The 19,424-nt window shown below is 36.9% G+C and overlaps 2 protein-coding genes and 1 long non-coding RNA gene across 6 annotated transcripts; 1 reads left to right on the top strand and 2 right to left on the bottom strand.

Moving 5' to 3' along the window:
- Positions 1-2,824: 2,824 nt before the first annotated feature.
- On the bottom strand, positions 2,825-7,600 carry LOC140006412 (uncharacterized). 3 transcript variants are annotated; one of them, XM_072048248.1, is made up of 7 exons: positions 7,049-7,600; positions 6,819-6,896; positions 6,625-6,737; positions 6,326-6,527; positions 4,978-5,169; positions 4,220-4,383; positions 2,825-3,097 (listed from the first exon to the last, which is right to left on the bottom strand). In XM_072048248.1, the coding sequence occupies exons 2-7, from the start codon at positions 6,847-6,849 to the stop codon at positions 2,966-2,968; spliced, it is 834 nt and encodes a 277-aa protein (XP_071904349.1). In that variant the 5' UTR covers positions 6,850-6,896; positions 7,049-7,600; the 3' UTR covers positions 2,825-2,965. The 3 variants fall into 3 exon arrangements, with proteins under 3 accessions (XP_071904349.1, XP_071904351.1, XP_071904350.1); XM_072048250.1 differs by having other exon boundaries at positions 4,220-4,408; positions 4,978-5,024; XM_072048249.1 differs by having other exon boundaries at positions 6,625-6,734.
- Positions 7,601-8,536: 936 nt separating this feature from the next.
- On the bottom strand, positions 8,537-12,846 carry LOC113732445 (uncharacterized). Of its 2 annotated transcripts, none has more exons than XR_011814011.1 (6): positions 12,591-12,846; positions 12,338-12,425; positions 9,636-11,824; positions 9,290-9,563; positions 9,037-9,161; positions 8,537-8,947 (listed from the first exon to the last, which is right to left on the bottom strand). It is a non-coding gene; the product is annotated as an uncharacterized lncRNA (long non-coding RNA). The 2 variants fall into 2 exon arrangements; XR_011814012.1 differs by having other exon boundaries at positions 9,636-11,779.
- Positions 12,847-15,356: 2,510 nt separating this feature from the next.
- Positions 15,357-19,085, top strand: LOC140006360 (uncharacterized). The gene is made up of 9 exons (XM_072048173.1): positions 15,357-15,416; positions 15,701-15,789; positions 15,843-15,989; positions 16,217-16,400; positions 16,625-17,538; positions 17,615-18,236; positions 18,494-18,595; positions 18,651-18,814; positions 18,899-19,085. Exons 1-9 carry the CDS (start codon positions 15,357-15,359, stop codon positions 19,083-19,085), a joined length of 2,469 nt encoding a protein of 822 aa, XP_071904274.1.
- Positions 19,086-19,424: the final 339 nt, after the last annotated feature.

Below are 19,424 nucleotides of genomic sequence, written 5' to 3'. Positions count from 1 at the left end.
CAAAAAAATTATATATATATAAATAAATAAATATAAATATATATAATATGTAATTTAATTAGTTATAAACTTATAATAATGATATTATTAGTTAGATGTATTATATAATGTATATTAGTGTATGTAATACAATTGATATTATCAATTATACGAATAATTATACATGTCTGCTAATAGAATTTATTAATTAGTTATACTAAATTTACTAATACATTTATACTAAATTTCTAATTACACTTAATAGAATAACACTTTTTCTCAAAAAAAAAAAAACACAAACACAATAATGAATTAGTGATTGTATTTGTACCAAAAGTGAAAACTTAACTATTTTAGTTGTATTTATTTCATCATGTTGGATTGTATTCAAATAACTTTTGTTTGATTGTTTTTATGACTTTTAATTGTAAAATTACAATGAATAATAACTTGATGATGTGTTGATATTTTAGTACTTGATTATTTATTAAAATTTAACTATAATAAAATTTTATTAACCCTGCGAGAAAAATTTTATTAACCCCCTGGGTGCCCCCGCGGGGGAAGCGGGGCGGGGCAGGGGCGGGGTGGGGGAAGTGGGAGGCGAGGGACGGGGCGGGGGTCGGGGGGATTTAATAGGCAACAAGGTGGGGAGCGGGGTACCCCTCCCCCGCCCCGTTGCCATCCCTAGTAATACACTGAGTATTTGTTTACATTTTGTTAATATCTAACAAAAATTGTATTTCCAACTATTGGATGAGAATTCAATTATCCACCGAATAACTGTTAGGCCCACCTATGCAAGCAATGGAAAAAAAAAACAATTTGCTTTCAAGACAAAAATTATTAGGACAAAAAGAATGAACCAAATGGTGCTTAAGGAGTCACCAAACATCATTTTTTTATATGGTAGACTTGAAGAAATCTGAATCTACCCTAGAGAATTGCCAATGAAGAAGCAAAGTATCACCAAATTGTAACTTTTTCTATGATTACCTGTAAAAAGAAATGAAATATACTTCAAATAATATAAAAAACCATATTAACATTAAATTGCAGATAATACATAAAACTATTATAGCAACAATTCTTTGTGTTGTTGTACTGAGATCAACCAGGATTTAGTATAAATGATTATTGACATCAAAACACGGTACTTGATGAAAATATGGATTATTAAGCTCACAAGGATATTCGGATGTTTTCGTAAAAAGGATGGTTCGCTAACTAGAGCTCATAGGCATTAAGATATAAGCTAAATCATTTGCAAAGTCAACTTGACCAAAAGGTTTCAAGTTTTGAAATGGGATATTTTAAAACATGTGAAAGTAAATAATAAGCACATGATAAAATTAGAGAGAATCAGAGTCAACAAAACTTGTATCATAAGCATATGGAATTATTGTCATATAGTTTATAACATTCTTCATAAGCTAACGTTCACCAAAGTTTCTAGTTATGACTTTGTCCTACTATTTCTAAATGCATTTTAATCTAACAATTGTTTATCTAAATGATTTTTTAAAAGATTTTTTAGTTTACCAAGAATAATATTGTGGATATTAATTTCTTAGATGCTAAATTAAGTACGAATTGAGCACAATCAAATTTTACACTCAAGACAATTTAGATGGTTAAAGGTTAGAGTATTTTTTTATTCTAACCTTTCTTACCTTCTGGTTTCCCTTCTCCATTGGAGATGGCTCTTGTTGCTTGTTGGATGGACTTGGTTTAATCCCTTCAACAAAAACAAAAATCAAGCATAAGCAACTTAGTCTCCTTTACACTAAAGGCACTTGAACGTTCTCTTTGGTGTTGTTTGAGTTGCCTTTTTAGTTTTTTGATTAATTTTTTTTGTTTACTTTAAGTCATTTAATTATTGGTTTTCAATTTTGAGGTTTTTTGTTTTTCATTTTGTTTACTTGCTCTTAATGATGTGTTTTAATTATTTTATTGTGCAATTTTAGTTACAAATAACTTTTGTAACAGTTACATGATTGATATTCATTCATTCATCATTATTGAAATGCATTACCATTATTCAATGAAGGGTAGTTTAGGTATTAGAAAAAGTAAAACAAAATTCTACTTACACTATTACACTCCTAGACTCGTAGTACTTTTACTAGGAGGTATAACCGCGGCGTTGCGCAGTGGAATAACCAGCATGCATGCCCATTTAGACGGGTTTAAGAAGGGTTTATATAGATGATGATGGTGTGGTTGGATTAAATATTAAGAGTACAAGATATTCTAAAATCGATCACTGCAAGTATGAAGAAAAAAATGAAATTTGATATGAGGCAGAAGGAAAAAGATGTTGTCTGTAAAGATACAAGGATGAGTATTAAATGTAAATGTGGTCTAATTGGTTGTAATTCTGTAATTGACTGGTGTAGTAGAAAAAAAAGAGTTCGTTTCAGCTGTCAAATTATGAAGCAAATTGATAGATTAGTTCAATACACATACAGAATCATGGCAATCAATGTGCTACTCGGTTCCAAAAGGCAGGTGCTCTGATAAATAAACGGATAAATATACCAAATGGTGATAAGTTTTTGGGAGTTACATGGTATAAAATCCATTTCTGACAACAATGTAGTTGATTAACAACAGAAAATTGTGGGACAAATGTAACAAGATAATCGTTTTAGAAAAAGAAATGTCCTTATAGATATAACAAGAGGATTTAAATTTTGCAGAAATACTAATATATTAGATGTGAAATGTATGATGCCATTGATACATGATTTCTTTTCGATTCCATGACCCTACTTACCCTAGTTCCCTAGTTTAATGCATAAACGACGTATTAGCGTAGTGAAAAAAAAATGGGGGTGCCCAATTTAATAAAATGATTTGTACATATTCAAAATGGATCCATTTAATGGAATTGTTTGTGTCTGATGGAATTTAGTTACAGATAAACCAAAAAGAAACCTATAACAAAGAGGGTCTAATAAATTCAATAATGAATTGTCCTAAACTAATTACATTGATAAATAAGAAAGCATGCAGCATGGAGCTTGAAATGCACAATGCATCTTTCCCCTATCCAAAAGCAATTTTGTTTCTGCTGCCGCCCATGGCAAGATTTGCTAAGTTCTCCCGCAACAACCTAATCAGGAAATTATAACGATAAAATCTTAGTATATATTCCATTGCAATTAGCAATGGACCTCGGCACCAATACATGGAAACTGGAAATGGGTCAGGAGACATTGATTGATCCCAAAACAAACAAGATAAACTCGACAACTTTAAAACTTGTAATATTTATACAAAATCTTAACCCACATTTTCCCCTCTTAAGAGGAGCATGATATATATTTTGTCTATTATTAAGTATCAAAGAAAAGAGATCTAAAGAATCTTATAAGTTGTAAAGTTAGAGCAACTTGCATAATAACTCATAATTCCACCAAAGCAGATAAATTGGCTACTCTACTATTTCCAAAGAATTGAAGTTAAAAGAATTCAGAATGCAATCTATTGCAGTATGGCCATCCATGTATACCACCCAAAGGAAGAAATTGGAAATAGGTTAACTAACAAATGATCCTACTCTGAAAGATAAATTCGACAAGTTCTAACTCCAAAATATCCCAACATATTAAACTCATTCCGTTGTCGTAAAAGTGAAACATTGAAATAGCAACTATATTTTTATTTTTTTTGGAGGAGCAAGGAAGGGGCATAACACAAAGTCATTGGAATGATCCTAAAATGCTAAAACAAAGTGGAAACTTATTCATCATAGGGAGGACATCTTTCTATTATGTTAAAACAATACTCCATTCCAAAAGTCAGAGGCATTGACATATAAGCTAGATTGCATGGTTGCTTTTATCCTTGGAGAAGCTTGAGATATTATCATCTAAGAATGCGTTTTGTAGATCTAAAATTTAAAATCTTTTGTGTCTGAAAATTTTAAGGTTTGATAGCTCAATTTTTCATTTAGCATATGATAAGAAGTATTAAGAAACTATAAAATCATGACAGAATATTTCCGTACCTGTAAAGGTAATACCAAGGTTTGTATAGAAACCTTTATAGGGAAATTTTCCATGGTATAATAATCGAAACTTAATATTTGACACTTAATAATTGCTAAGGTTTTTCAGACTTCGCAAACACAGAACAAATGCAACTGATCATAAAGAAGTCCTATTATTCTAATCTTCAATTGGGAAAGAAAAGGAAAAACACAAAAGAGAAGGAACTGTATCGAGTCCCATACCTCAAGACGAGTGCATGCTAATCTAAGACAATTCTTGCTTACGTGAAACTGCTGCTTTCTTAGCTGCAAAAAGAACTGCTCAGTGTTGTATCCAATGCTCCCCAACTGATTATATCCTCTGGAAGGCCCATTGTAGGCTTCAAAATCCAATTTAGTAAAAGCACCTGTCGGGATTGTCGCATTAAGTTTCTGCTCAGAAAAAAGATTCATGTAAAGCAGTTGAAAATAGATGTATAACAAAGTTTCATATATTCATGTTAAAAGCAAGAAATGGAATTTATGAGCCAATCCCATAAGCCAGTCTAAGTGAATTTCTTGGGGATGGTAACATCTCCCATGGACATGGAACTACTAATATTGCCCGATGGCAAAATGCACTACTCCAGTTACATCAAACAGATCCAATAGTGGTACAAAGTAATAAGGTTAACAGAAACCAATAGTGATACAAAGTAATTTAAAAGCTTCCATTTCAGTGAAGGTTTTCAAGAACAAGACAAAGCTTTTCTTTTGCTATACAGTTTGGAAATTGCAAATGCTAATTAATCAGAATGGAAATATTCAAATCAAGAATAATTACAGCATCTCTTAGTTGAAGTCCCAATTAGATAGAGAAAAGTCAGTTCAGTGGTATATTTGCATTCTAAAATGATGGCACTATGATTCTTTAGACATTTGCAGATGTTTAGTCCACTTGAAACAATAATTCAAAAGCAACATCTGGCATTGCAGCATAAGAAACACATAAGATGTCCAACCTCTGGAAGTCCTCCAATCCCAAATGCAATATCCAAAGCAAATGAACCTGTGGACACAACTGAAACTTGTTTGAAAGGGGCAGAGCAGCCAAGCCACATGATAGAACCTTTTCCAAATGATGTAGTGATATGATACATTGCCTACTTGAGTACCAAAATTTTCTTTGACATCTGACTTGGATTTTCTTCTACCTTCCATGCAAAAAATGACTTATGTTTATAATGAACTAATGAAGCACAAAAAAAATTGACATTTTCTATTGCAAAAAGAGCAAAAAGTAGGTACTCTCAAGCAGGAATAGCACAATCCCAGCCAAATGCGAAAAATATCAAGCTCAACAAATTTCAGCAAAAGAACTATACTTAAAAGAACTCATCTAATTCAAAGAATCACATGGGGGAAAAGGGTCAAGTGATTGTTACGTTAAAGCTGTTGCACTTAATGTTACAATACTCCAAGAGGGAGGTAAAAGGCCAAAATATGGCAATAAACTTGCATACTTGGGTGCTTTATAATTTTTAGTGAACAGAAAACCCCAAAAGATGGGAGAAAACATGCAACTGTCACATTAAATAAACATGATGTTTGAAGTATTCAAACACTAACCAAAAATATGTATTAGTTTTAACTTTTAACTGGTCCTGGCAAGGGGCTAAAGCCTAAAAAGATAGACTTCATATGAAAAAGTTATTTTACTTCATCTATTTTTGAAACCCATAAAAATGATCACCAAGATAAGAAGGTATGAAAACCAAATGCAGTCCAGTTCAGTAGGAAAATAAACTTCGAGCACGTTTTGAAGGAAAAGTAGGAGAGCATAATGGATGCCCCTAACAAGCCTCCTCTATATGTCTACATTAACAAACAACAAATTCATGTTATGACTAACGAAGAAAGTGAGAAAAAAAAAAGAAGAAAAGCAATACTAATTGAAAATTGATGTCAGAAAACTTGCCAAACAAAAGACTTTTTCTTTAAACAGTATGCAAGTTCAATAATTTTTTAACAAAAAGGAACAACTTCTGCAAGCTAGCAAACTACAACATTTGACTTTCCTAATTGATAGGAAATTACAGTATAAACATTTGTTTGCAGCTTCCAACTACTAATAACAAGTATAAACACTATACTACACCAGCTAAAAACGTTGAAACTTAACAAAGCTGTGAAAAACATACCTAAGAAAAAGTTGAAATTTTTTTTCTAAAAAATGCTTCAAATTTCTACAACGGGCTATTACCTATCATTAATCCTAACCAGATTGTTCTCCAAAAATACAAAGAAAGTAAGAACAAAATCTTCCCTATTTTAAGTGGTCCTGTGTTTCTGGCTTGATTGGGAAATTACCTAAGAGAGAGGTTGTAGAAACAGAGCGCATCCGAGAGAAGAAGCATTTTGGAGAAGACTCGCCATCATATTCAAAGGCTTCCACCAAACCCAAAAATGTCATTGACCAAAAAGAAAATAAAAAAAGATGTGCATTAATTTTCTCTTTTGTTAGAGTGTCAATATCCCCAAGTTCTTTTCTCCTTTGATCACCTGGAATCCTCTGCATTCAGAATAAGATTCACAAGTAGAAAACCATTAGTGAAAAATTTATCATGGAGATCTAGTTTTGAGATTTAAAGTAGTAGTAATCTGCTTACCTTCAGTTCACTCCTTAGGGAAGAGATAGTAACTATCCTTGCTCCTGAAGTCGAACATTGAACGAGTGGAACAGTTTTGATAACGTCTTGTACAACGTTAACAGGCTTCCCTGCTAGTTGCATTAACAATTAGTAAAACAGTGTCCAGTGGATGGTGTCCAAAATAAAGCTCCCACGATGGAATCTATTCATACCCAGTTTGCAGGATCTACGTTTAAGGCCCATAGGCCATCTTCATCAACTACAACTCCTGAAGCTCCTGCATTATTTACCTGCAGATGTCAAATGACCAATTGGTCAATGTACACAGCCCAAAGCTGACAAGTTTTTGTATCCATATTTCCTTGCAATCTAGATCTTACTCAGGTTGTCCAATGAATGGGAGCACATTATTTTATGTTATTCTGCAAAATATTATTCTTACCAAAATGCCAAGTCTTCCAAATTCTGTTTCCATGAATTTCGCTAATGATTTTATGCTCTCTGTGTCTAGAACATCAAGCTGATGGAAGACTACATTTGATAAACCTGATTGGTATAGCTTCGAAGTTGTCTCCTTCCCCTTGTTCTCGTTCCTAGCTATTAAAAATGATACTTACACCTGCAGTTGCAAGCTGCCGGACAGTCTCCAGGCCGATCCTCTTATTGGCTCCAGTTACAACTGCATACCTATAATATCTCCAGCAGTTTACACAAAACTCAATTAACAACTATTCTCAACAAGATCTTCATGTGTCTGAACTGTAATTGTTCATGAAAGTAAATTACAGCCTACATAGCAGGAGGTTTGAGGACAGAAAGAAAATGATGATAGAGATTGAACCTCCACCACCCTCCCCTCCCCAAAAAAAAAAAAAAAAATTCACAAGGAAGGAAGGAAGGTTCAAAGTGGATGGAGACAGGTATTTCAACTGACTGGAAATTTTGGCATTATAATCTTGGAAAGAAAAGGTAAGAGGAAAGCCAGGAGAGAAGAAGCGGCGGCGGAGAGGTTTTGGAAAGGAAAGCTAGGAGAGAATATGTTTTGGGGTTAATTCCACTTTGTCCCCCCAAACTTTGGACGATTATCCACTTCAGTCCCTAAACTTCAAAATGGAACACTTAAGTCCCTAAACTTATAAATATCTCCCACTTAAGTCCCTAAACTTATAAAATGGGACACTTAAATTCCTAAACCCTTATAAAATGGGACACTTCGACCACCAACGGCTTTCAGGATTTGTTAACAATTTTCCTTAAGTGGGAGGTATTTATAAGTTTAGGGACTTAAATGTCCCATTTTGAAGTTTAGGGACTGAAGTGGGTAATCGTCCAAAGTTTGGGGGGACAAAGTGGTATTAACCCTATGTTTTGTGTAGCTAACCCTAAGCCAATAACCCGCGCATTGCACAAAAAAAAAAAAAACTAAAGACATGCTTTTAGTAGCACGTGACGACGACCTAAAAGAAATGAACAATAACGCTGCAAAGCACGTGACGACGACGAAAACCTTCGGTGCATTGTATGTTATGTTGATACTAGGAGGCAACAACGCGCTTCGCGCGATAGTAACGTAAAATGCCCATTCCATTTGTGAAGTAATAAAGATAACAATTTATTTAGAAATGTACATTTTGAAGTATAGAAATGCCATGAGTCTGAAGGTTTGTTGATAGTTCTTGGCTACGAACTTTCATGGAAGTTGCTAAATTTCAAAATTCAATGGAAGTGCTTTGGAACTTCCAAAGAATGAATTTCTAAATTTGCTAAACTTTGCTAAACTTCCAAAGACTGAAATTCAAATTTAAAATTCTAAATTTGTTATAGGAACTTCCAAACTCTGAAGGTTTGTTAATGCAAATTTAATGGATTGTTAAACATCAAAGCTTAATAAGTAATGCCGTTGGAACATCAACTATCAAAGCTTCAATCGTTAAACAACAGTAGGAACTTGCTAAATATATAATTTGCAGTGCTTTGGAAGCATTTTTCTAACCAGAACTTTCTTCCATTAAGAACATAAATACAACAAATGCCGTGCATTGCATTGAAGTAGAATCAGCGTAAACCAGATGTGCCATCAAATGGAAAATGCAAACTGCCATGGAAACAACTTCTCTATTCCTTTGCGGTCAAACACCAGCACAACAAAGGAAGTCTTGGATTGTGGAATAAAAAACAATATCTGGCCAGTTTTTAGATCATGATCAATAACAAAACGGTTCCAGTTTTGATCAAAACATCTTCCGGTCATACCAACATGATAATATTTATGACCATTTGTAAGAGTTATAGTCGGCGTACTATCTTCATTTAGCCTTAGATCCACAAATTCTGGCAGATCCTATAAATGTATGAAAAAAAGTTGTGATAAGTAAATACACATGTACAAAAGAAAGAGAGTTAATAAGGTCAGAGAATGCAAAACTATACCAGCTTGTACTTGTACTTTGATAGATAAAATTGATAGGAGCAATTGAATGCAGTCCAGTCATGTTTTAGGAATGGATTAATAGATGAGACAATACGATGGAGAACTGATTCTGAGATTTCATGATCTGTTTATAAAGTAACAAAAGAAACCATATCAGCCATAATAAATACTGTCTAAGAAGAAAAAAAATTATGTATATATACATATAGATACAGTATCCGTAACAAAAAGATTAAGGAAATAAGTGGTTGCCTTTGTTTGAGAGCATTGGTAATGGAAGAGTCCAAGGCATTAAAATGTGAGCCTGTGTCTCAGAGAAAGCTAAAACATCATTGATAATATTTCCTTTTGTGCGCAAGAAAATCATATTATTTTCGTCAATAAGATTGTCTTTGCAGAAGGAATGCCATCCTTGCTCAAAACATCGATCTTTGATGTTGATTTGCCAATGCTGTATACCATGGTAGATTGTAATAGTATAGCCGTTTTGAAGACCAAGTGAATGAAAAATAATAGCAGAGATTTCCTACAAGAGGAAAAAGCTAGTGTGAAATTATCTGTTTTAAAAGAATATATAATAGGGATCTGAACACTTAACCTGCTTTTCTCTGTTTGAGCAAAAGAAAACGTGACACCATGGTCTTCCTTCTGGTATTTGGGGAACCTCTTGATCAGCTATTTCTTTAATGTTTATAGTTAGAAATAAAGGGAAAAAATTAGTTTCATCATAAGCGGAAAAAATTGGAACATGTAATAATGAAAAGCGGCAAAACAGAATCGCATATCTGTGTTTGCAAAAGCCTCTGAACTGATATCAATGATGTTTTGCATCCACCGAGTGACGGAAGTGAAAGAGTGTAGAGATGGTTCACCTGTGTACTACATCACCATTGGATAATCTTCAATGAATTTTCTGCTGATATAGTATATAGCTGTTCCTTCATCTGATGTCTTATCAGTTGCAGCATGAACCTGTTTCTTATCAAATGTGCAAAGGAAAAACTTTATGTTATCTGTTCCAACTGCTTTCCATTTTTTGAAAGGATTTCTAGGCTTATCCATTGGAAAAGTGGTGGTTTATGCTACAAGTGTTAGAAAGAAATGGAAGCATGATTTCATGAATGTTTGAGTTTCATTTATAAGACCATGTTGTTTAATGCATGATGTAAATGAAAAGAAAGCTATCAGAGAGAGTAGTTGAATGAGTTAAATGAGTAATGAACAAAAAGCTTGATATTGCAATAAAGATACAGACCACAAAATGATCTGATACAGAGAGACTGCAATAAACGAGCTTTTTAACAACAACAAAAAAAAAAACAGAATCCAATAAAGTAACTCAGACCATGATAGCTAAAAGGGCAAAAGAAAAGCAGACTTCCCTCCAATTCATCAATTAAACCAAAAACCCAAAAAAAGACAAAAACTTTATCCAACAACTAAAGACACCAAAATTTCTCCGAAAAAAAAAACAGAAATCTAGAGACAGGGAAAAAAAATCCAGAAAAGTAGGACAGTCCATGATAGCAAAAGGGCCAAAAGAAAAGCACGTTCCCTTCCAATGCATGAAGCAAACAAAATCCAAAAAGACAGAAGCTTTATCAAACAGCAACTAAGAACAGCAATAGGGCAAAAAAGAATCAAATTATTATCACAAAGCATGATAGCAAAGAAAAGAAAAGAACAACAAAACTTCTGTAAATACAAAGGGAAAAAAAATTTAATGCACGAGGTAAAAAGTCTCTAAAGGAACAGATCCTTAGATGTAAGAACTGGAACAGGAAAAAGACATGCAAATATCCGGAACAGTCGGAAAAAAACAGAATCCAATAAAGGATCTGATACCATGATAGCTAAAGGGGCAAAAGAAAAGCAGACTTCCCTCCAATTCATCAATTAAACCAAAAACTAAAAAAAGACAGAAACTTTATCAAACAACAACTAAAGACACCAAAATTTCCCCGAAAAAAAAAACAGAAATCTAGAGACAGGGAAAAAAAATCCAGTAAAGTAGGACAGTCCATGATAGCAAAAGGGCCAAAAGAAAAGCACATTCCCCTCCAATGCATGAAGCAAACAAAATCCAAAAAGACAGAAGCTTTATCAAACAGCAACTAAGAACAGCAATAGGGTAAAAAAGAAACAAATTATTATCACAGAGCACGGTAGCAAAAAAAAGAAAAGAACAACAAAACTTCTGCAAATACAAAGGAAAAAAAAATCAAATTTTGTAGAGGAAGGGAAAAAAAATTTAATGCACGAGGTAAACAGTCTCTAAAGGAACAGATCCTTAGGTGTAAGAACTGGAACAGAAAAAAGGCAAACAAACTAATTCGGTCAATCAAGTTAATCAACCAAGAACAATTGAAATATCATAGCAAAAGGACCAAAAGAAAAGCACATTCCCCTCCAATGCATGAAGCAAACAAAATCCAAAAAGATAGAAGCTTTATCAAACAGCAACTAAGAACAGCAATAGGGCAAAAAAGAAACAAATTATTATCACAGAGCATGGTAGCAAAGAAAAGAAAAGAACAACAAAACTTCTCATATTCTCGAGTTTGTAAGGAGGAACAACTGGAGGTTTCATGAGAGCAGAGCAGCATCAAATCCATGTAGAGCAGATAGTGGAATGACCTTGGAACATCCAAAGGGGAGGGGGGAACCGTGAAACGTGGACAGGGGAAAAAAAAAACTAAGAAGGGCGAGATCGCACCTGACTCAAGAGAAAAAACAGAAGGCCTGCGTCCAGAGAGGGAAAAAGGGCAAAGATGGCACCTCCCTGGCCTGTCAGAAAACAGTTCAAGAATCACTTCACAAATCAGTAAAAGAAAAGAGAAAAGCATTGAAAAAGCAAGAGAAGATGGTGGGTTTCAGTGGCAAACATAAGCTATATAATAGACAGCTGCAGTTAATTTGCCAAAATCACTAAGACACAAGGGAAGAGGATGATTCAAAATACCCACAACTGTACAAAACGGAACCCAAGCCTTCTAAAAACACAAAACGGAACATATCTTGCAAGAAGATATTCTAAAACCAAGTAAGATAAGATAAGATACGATAAGACAAAAAATGAAGGAGGAAAAAAACTCAAACCACATAACTGAAAGAGCAAAACAGTGGATCTAGTAGAGGATCTAAAGAACCACATCACCGACAGAGGAACCACATCACCAAAAAGAGCAAGCTCGCAACCTTCCGGAGGGCAAAATAGTAGATGTAGAGGACCTAAATGACCCAAAGCCTAAAAAGAACCCAAAAAAAAAAAAACCTTAAAGGAAGAACAAGAAGACTTACAGCGGAGTAGGAGGAACGGACGGCAGCTGATCTGGACCACCGAAACTCAGAGAACGCGAGAGGCAGAGGCTCGATGGGGCTTGTGTGGCTGAAACGCAGAGAACGCGTGAGGTAGAGGTTCGATGGGGCTTATGCGGCTCGAGAAAGGAAAGAAACAAACAGCAAAGAAAAAAACATCAGTTTCAGGCTAAGGACCAAGCAGAAGGCTAATGAAAAAGTCTGGATCTCACCGGAAAGGAAAAAAAAAACTCACACGGAGGAAGAGCGAACCCCAAAGCCACAGCTTAAGCTCAGTTAAGCTAACTAACGAGCGGCGACCATAACAGCGGTGGGTGCCGCACCTGGGAGGAGTGAAGACTAAACAACAACGAATGGAGAGAAGCCGATAGCGCAGCAGGCTGGTGAACCTGGGCTCAGAATAGGCGGATAAGCAAAAGAGCAGCATTGTCCGACGCATGTGAGAGAGCAGGCAAAAGAAGAAGGAGAGAGAGAAGGCAGCGATAAGAAGAAGCATGTGATAGTACCAGATTGAGAAAATGCGACAGACAACGCAGCAGGAGGCACATGGGATACTGACAGAAAATGAGGCACGCAATGCGCGAAAAACACAACATTGCAACCCACATGCGCGGCACGTGAGAGAACGACGAAAACCTCCAGGTCATCACAGCTCTTCGCACGTTATCTACTTATGTTGATAAGAAGTATAGATAGATAGAGATAGATTAATAGGCCACAAATACTTCCAACTTTATTACACTGCCATTAAAACCAACTTCTGACCGGGTGCAACTTCATCTTTCGATTGGATTATAGTCCACTCCTCTCTCTTGTAGGGGCACTTTCTCTCTCTAAAACAGAGAGCAACTCTTCCCTTTGTGGGAGCTCTCAAAAGTCCCGAAAGTCCCAAAAGTTTCAATCCTTTTTAACTTTCAGACAATCTTCAAGCATTAAACACCCAATTCTAAGTGTATTACTATCGGGTTCCTTTTATAGTAAGTAGGAGCTGAGGAGTCATTACTAAGAGCAGAATTTCGTTGCTTCAGAGGTTGTTGAACAGTACCCAGGAAACTCTATTTGAGATCTTGATGACTCATTCAAGCTATATTACAAGGAGGTACCAGATCTACAGGCTAAGACGAAGTTCCAAGGGAGTGGTTTTATAATAGACAGGTAAACTCATTGCCATTCTCCAATCTTATCTTGTCTGGTAAAGTAGGTGCATTAGTGTTAGGTGCATCTTGTTCTATTTCTTTGTTGCCTACCAATCTAACATTTACCTAAAGATAAGCATATTTTTTCTTTTCCCTTTGTGGGTTCATCGGGTTTTCTTTGAGGTCGGTGTGGGTGTGAGACCTATACTAGCACTACCTCGTTTAAGTCCAATGGCTGAAGACATTGCGGATACTCTGCAAAGTTTTACTCTCTCGAACAAGGAGCTGCAGATCATAGAGATGGGGAGCGAGGAGCTAACTTTAGATATCAAGGAGTGTCAAAGCAGTCTGTTAGAGAAAATAGTGGGAGAGAAGATAGCTAACTGCATGGGTGTAAAGAACTTTGTTACAATAGCATGGGGGTATCCAAGGGATTTGATTGTGGCTGAGTTGGGTCCAAATTTGTTCCAATTTATTTTACCTAAAGAAGATGATAGGGATAGAATAGCTCAGGGAGGTCCGTGTATTTTGGATAACCAATTACTGGTCCTGAACAGATGGTATGAGGGGATTGAAGATGATGAAAAGGCCTTTAATTTAGCACCACTTTGGGTGCAAGTCTGGAATCTTCCAGTTCACTATATCTCAAAGGAAGTGGGTAAGAAGATAGGATCTGTTTTCCATCTGGTAAGAGATGTCATTATACCACAAACGGGGGGAAAGGAGGGAAGGCATCTCAAGCTAGCTGCATTAGTGGATATTACTCAACCTCTGCTGCAAGGGACAACAATCAAAGTGGCAGGGGTAGCAAAATGGGTTCAGTTTAAATATGAGAGATGCCCGGATTTTTGCTATAGGTGTAGCAGAATAGGCCACAGTGAGAGATCTTGTGGAATGGTTGTGTGTGGGAGGGAAGGTAAAAAGGATAATCAATATGGGAATTGGATGAAGGCAGGACATGGAAATGGGATGATGTCTACTCTGAAAAAACATACAGGGGTTTTATTTAATCCCCAAAGGCACCACTGGAGTTATCAGAATGGGGATTGGATAGAGAAGGAATGTGCGGAGACACAAGTTCATGATGGTTCTAGAGGGGTGGAAGAGGAGTTTGAGAGGGAGACAGTCCAAGAATTGGGAGGAAACCAGCAGGATGATCAACCAACTGATCAGAGGAAGGTATTGGTGGCAACAACTTCCAATACAGTATCTGTTTCAAGCATGGAGGGAGTTGAGGAATCTGAAGCTCTAAAATCCAATCCAGGAGGGGAACTAACCTATGCAGGGGCGGTGAAGGGTGGCAACGAACAGGATGGGGGGACTTCGATGATGGTGGATAGCAATCTAGAGCATATACTGAGTGAGAAAGGGGTTCAGCAATTTCAACAGCCAGCTTTGGAGGCGGCAAACAATGCTTTGCTACTTACGCAGGTTGATCATGAAAGTACGACTAGAAAGCAAGAGGGAATACCGAAGCAACTCAAAAGGGCTCAGCAGCCTTTAAGGTCACCTAGCAAAATAAGACAGGCTCTGAAAGGAATAAGTATCAACTTGGGGAATCTTAAAAACCAAGGCAAGAGGAAAATTACAGAAGTGGATGTGGCTATGGAGAACGTTGAGGATGAAGTACATGAGACGAAAAGGAATAAACAAGGGGCTGAGGGGGAAAGGTCCATCCCTAATAGGACCCCAGGACCCAAATGAGAGTGCAGGTGTGGAATTATCAAGGAGTGGGGAACCCCTTGACAATTCCCCAGTTGAGAGAGGTTAATAACCTCTTCTCTCCAAGTTTGGTGTTTTTAAGTGAGACCAAAAATAGAACAAAATACATGGAAAAAGTGAAAAATATTTTAAGATTTGATGAAATGGTTGTAGTGGAAGCAATGAATAAGGCAGGAGGAATGGCTCTACTTTGGAAAGATGAGGTGAAATTATAGAGGTTTTGATGACTGCTTTTACCATAGAAGCTCATGTGGAGGACTCGGAAGTTAACTCTGATTGGTGGTTTGTAGGCATCTATGCGAGTAGTGAGGATCAGATCAGAAAATAACAGTGGAAAGTCATAGAACGTAGAAAGAGATTGTGGGGAGAAAGATTAATGATAGCTGGAGACTTTAATGATATTGTCTCCAATGAAGAAAAATAGGGAGGAAATAGTCGACAGGAAAGCAGCTTTCAAGACTTTAAGCAATTCATTAATGGGAATCAGTTGATGGATATTGGTGTAACAATTGGGAACATGAAGGAGAAATCAAACAAAGACTGGATAGAGGTTTATGTAGCTACTCCTGGTCACAGGTTTATGAGAAAGTTCTGTGTACACATATAGACTCTTACGCGTCTGATCACAGCATTCTTTTGTTTGATACTATGAGGAACCTTGGTAAGAGGAAGAAGAGATTCTACTTTGATAAGAGGTGGTTAAAAAGAGAGGATATAGGGGAGGTAATCAGGACGGCTTGGGAGCAGGAAATTGATGGATCTAGGATGTTCAAATGGTTAGGAAGATCAAGAACTGCCTAGTAGCTCTCCTAAAATGGAGGAATAACTTCCAAGCAAACGCAAGAGCGAAAATTGAGCAGATTAAGAACCAGTTGAGTGACCTGAAGCCATCTATAGGTAGCACCAGAAAGGGAAGCATGGTTTCTCTAAAAAAATAGTTAAATGATACCTACAAAGAGGAAGAGCTTCACTGGCTTCAAAAATCGCGGATACAATGGCTTAGGGAGGGCGACAAGAACACGAAATTTTTCCATGCCTCTGTACAAGGTAGGAGAAGGAGAAATAGACTAAACAAACTTCAGCGAGAGGATGGTACGTGGACTGAGAGTGAGCACGCAGTGAGTAAGGAAATTGCAGAATACTATAGGAATCTGTTGAACAGTAATGACGTTGGGGACTTAACTGAGGTACTGGATGGTATACCCCATACTATCACTGATGAACTCAATGGAAACCTGATGAAACCAGTGTTGAAGAAGAAATAAAATCTGTAATTTTCTCTATGAACCCAGATAAAGCTCCTAGGGTTGATGGTATGTCACCACTTTTTTTCCAAAAATTCTGGACTACTATCAAGAAAGAAGTGGTAAATGCAATCCAAACTTTTTTTCATTCTGGCCATCTCTTGAAGAGTGTTAATCACACCGTGATTACTCTCATCCCCAAAGTGCTTAATCCCACATCTTTGAAGCAGTTTAGACCCATTAGTCTTTGCACTACCATGTACAAAGTCATTGCTAAAATCCTAACAAATAGGCTCAAAGGTGTTTTACATTGCTGCATTTGCAAAAACCAATCTGCATTCATCCCCAGTAGGCAAATTTTAGACAACATCATGGTCTCTCATGAGTATTTGCATTATCTAAATAACAAGAGACAAGGTAAGGATGGGTTCATGGCAGTGAAGTTGGACATGTCTAAAGCCTACAACCGTGTGGAATGGAGTTTTCTTGAGGCCATTATGCAAAAGATGGGTTTTCATTACAGATGGAGAAACTGGATTATGGAGTGTGTAAGATCTGTATCTTACTCTTTCAATATTAATGGGGAAGTTAAAGAGTATGTGATCCCCACAAGCGGTATTAGACAAGGGGACCATCTATCCCCTTATCTGTTTCTTCTTTGCTCTGAGGGATTTTCCAACCTCAATCAGCAGGCTGCAGAAACTAGAAAGATTTCTGGGATGAAAATAAGTAGACATGGTCCTAGTATAACACATCTCTTTTTTGCAGACGACTCTTTGATCTTTTGCAAAGAAAATAAGGGTCAGGCAACTGAATTAATGAGGGTGCTGCAGGTGTATGCTTCGGGGTCTGGTCAATTGATAAATCTGAATAAGTCTTCCATACTATTCAGTAAGAATGTGAGGCTACATCTGAAGCATGAGATTTATCAAGTTGTGGAATATGCAAAGTGTTACTCAAGGCAAGTATCTCGGCTTACCAATGGTGGTATCAAGATCAAAGCAGCAGATTTTTGGTTTTGTCAAATCAAATATACAACAGAGAATGAACAAGTGGAAAAACAGGTTCTCAAGTACAGCAGGTAAGGAAATTATGCTTAAATCAGTAGCCTTAGCCATGCCTATGTGCACCATGTTCTGTTTTAAGCTCCCATCCAGATTATGTAAGGAACTCAATTCATTAATGTCAAACTACTGGTGGGGAGAGGCCAATGGAAAGAATAAGGTACACTGGTGCTCTTGGAGGAAGCTCACTCAGAGTAAGAACATGGGAGGATTAGGCTTCAAAGATTTGATGGCATTTAATGCAGCACTTCTAGGCAAGCAGGTCTGGAGACTGATAACTCAACCTAATCTCCTAGTCAGTCAAGTTATGAAGGCAAAATACTTCCCAAGGACTTCCATATTTAGGTGCAAAGTTCCCAATACTGCATCTTGGATATGGAGAAGCCTTATAGGAGCTAGAGAGTTGATGGAACAAGGAACGAGAAGAAGGATTGGCAATGGAAACAACACCAATATCTGGGAAGATAGCTGGATTCTGAGTAATATAAATGGAAAAGTCACTACCAGGAGACATATGGACAATGGACTTCAGAAAGTTCACGAGCTGATCTGCCAGAAGACATGGAATACGAATTCGGTTTTCAAAAACTTCAATCGACAAGATGCTGAAAGGATCCTCGCTATACCTATAAGCTTATCAGGGAAGGAAGATAGTCATTTCTGGATATACGGGACTGATGGAAACTATTCCGTTAATTCAGGGTATAAGCTACAGGTTAGGCACGATGGAAGCAAGCACAACAGAATCCAGATGGAGGGCTCCACTAGTTAGGAGGATCAAACCCAAAAGCTATGGAAGGACTTGTGGAAATTGAAGGTGAAGCACAAATAGAAAATATTCCTATGGAAATGTCTCAATGATGCACTTCCAGTGAGAGACCTTATATATGGCAGAATCAAAGTTGGGGACCCCATTTGCAACAAATGTGGAGAGGAAAGGGAAACGATAGATCATACTCTTTTGAACTGCAGGGAAGCAAAACTGATATGGAAGTTAGCCCCTATTCAATGGAAAGGAATGATGGAGCAACATGGGAGTTTTTGCAGCTGGTGGACATCAATTTCGGATGCCAGGTATAGACCAGAAGGTTGGCAACATATTTCGTTGTCTGTCCATATTCTATGGTAGATATGGAAAGCTAGGAATGAGATGGAATTTAATGGTAAAAAAAAGCAGCCTTGGAAGACAATCCAGAAGGCGCAACAGGAACGGTTAGAAATGGTGGAATTAGATACAAAGGAATCTTGGATGAGCACAAAGGAAACAGCAGCTCTACATCACACATCCCGCAGGTAGGCTCAGAACATGGGATACTGGAAGTGAGGGTTGGAGTAACATCAGATATGACCAATCACGGCTTAGGGTATTGGAATTAGCTTGACTCAAGGAGATCAAGGACCACACCAAGGATGGGCGCTACGAGCAAGAAGTTCAGGATCAACTCTGGTGGATGAAGCAAATGCACTTAAGCTAGCAATGTGTAAGACAGCCACAACGCAATCCAGGGAAGTGCAATTCCAAGTGCAAAACCCACAAATCCTCAACCATATTCGCACAAACTGAGTAAGTGAGATTAGATTAGCTACTGTTGTGGATGACATTCTTCAACTAAGAGATTTGTTTCATATGTGCTCCTTTTGCCTAGTTAGAAAAAATAAGACTCAACTAAGCTCCAAACTTAGCATTCATGCCTTGGGCATTATTTTTGATGAGGAACATTGGTCTCCTTAGTGGTAAAAGTGCCGCTTGTAAAGTTCAATCGAGCCTTTGCTCGCACTTGTAGATCTTTTGTCAAGCAATATAATCAATTATCGTTTTGGAAAAAAAAAAAAAACAGGGCTCATCTTAGTATTGTCTATGCTTACTTATTCAAAGGTACACAATTTCAAATACATTACAAAA

The sequence above is a fragment of the Coffea arabica genome, chromosome 5e (genome assembly GCF_036785885.1).
Source record: "Coffea arabica cultivar ET-39 chromosome 5e, Coffea Arabica ET-39 HiFi, whole genome shotgun sequence".
In the NCBI taxonomy this organism is placed as follows: Eukaryota; Viridiplantae; Streptophyta; class Magnoliopsida; order Gentianales; family Rubiaceae; genus Coffea; species Coffea arabica.
Note: the sequence above shows the minus strand (reverse complement) of the source record. Positions and strands in the feature narration are given on the sequence as shown.

Bases quoted from the DNA above. Each gene is read 5' to 3' on its own strand.
- LOC140006412 (XM_072048248.1), bottom strand. From the start codon at position 6,849: ATGGGCCTTAAACGTAGATCCTGCAAACTGG. The intron at 5,170-6,325 runs GTAATTTCCCAA...TTTGCATGGAAG, and splicing joins TTCTACAACCTCTCTCTTAG to GTAGAAGAAAATCCAAGTCA. The intron at 3,098-4,219 runs GTATGGGACTCG...TTTCCTGATTAG, and splicing joins TAGCATGCACTCGTCTTGAG to GTTGTTGCGGGAGAACTTAG.
- LOC140006360 (XM_072048173.1), top strand. From the start codon at position 15,357: ATGGTTGTAGTGGAAGCAATGAATAAGGCAGGAGGAATGGCTCTACTT. The intron at 15,990-16,216 runs GTTAGGAAGATC...ACAATGGCTTAG, and splicing joins GGATCTAGGATGTTCAAATG to GGAGGGCGACAAGAACACGA. The intron at 17,539-17,614 runs GTAAGGAAATTA...GCTCCCATCCAG, and splicing joins CAGGTTCTCAAGTACAGCAG to ATTATGTAAGGAACTCAATT.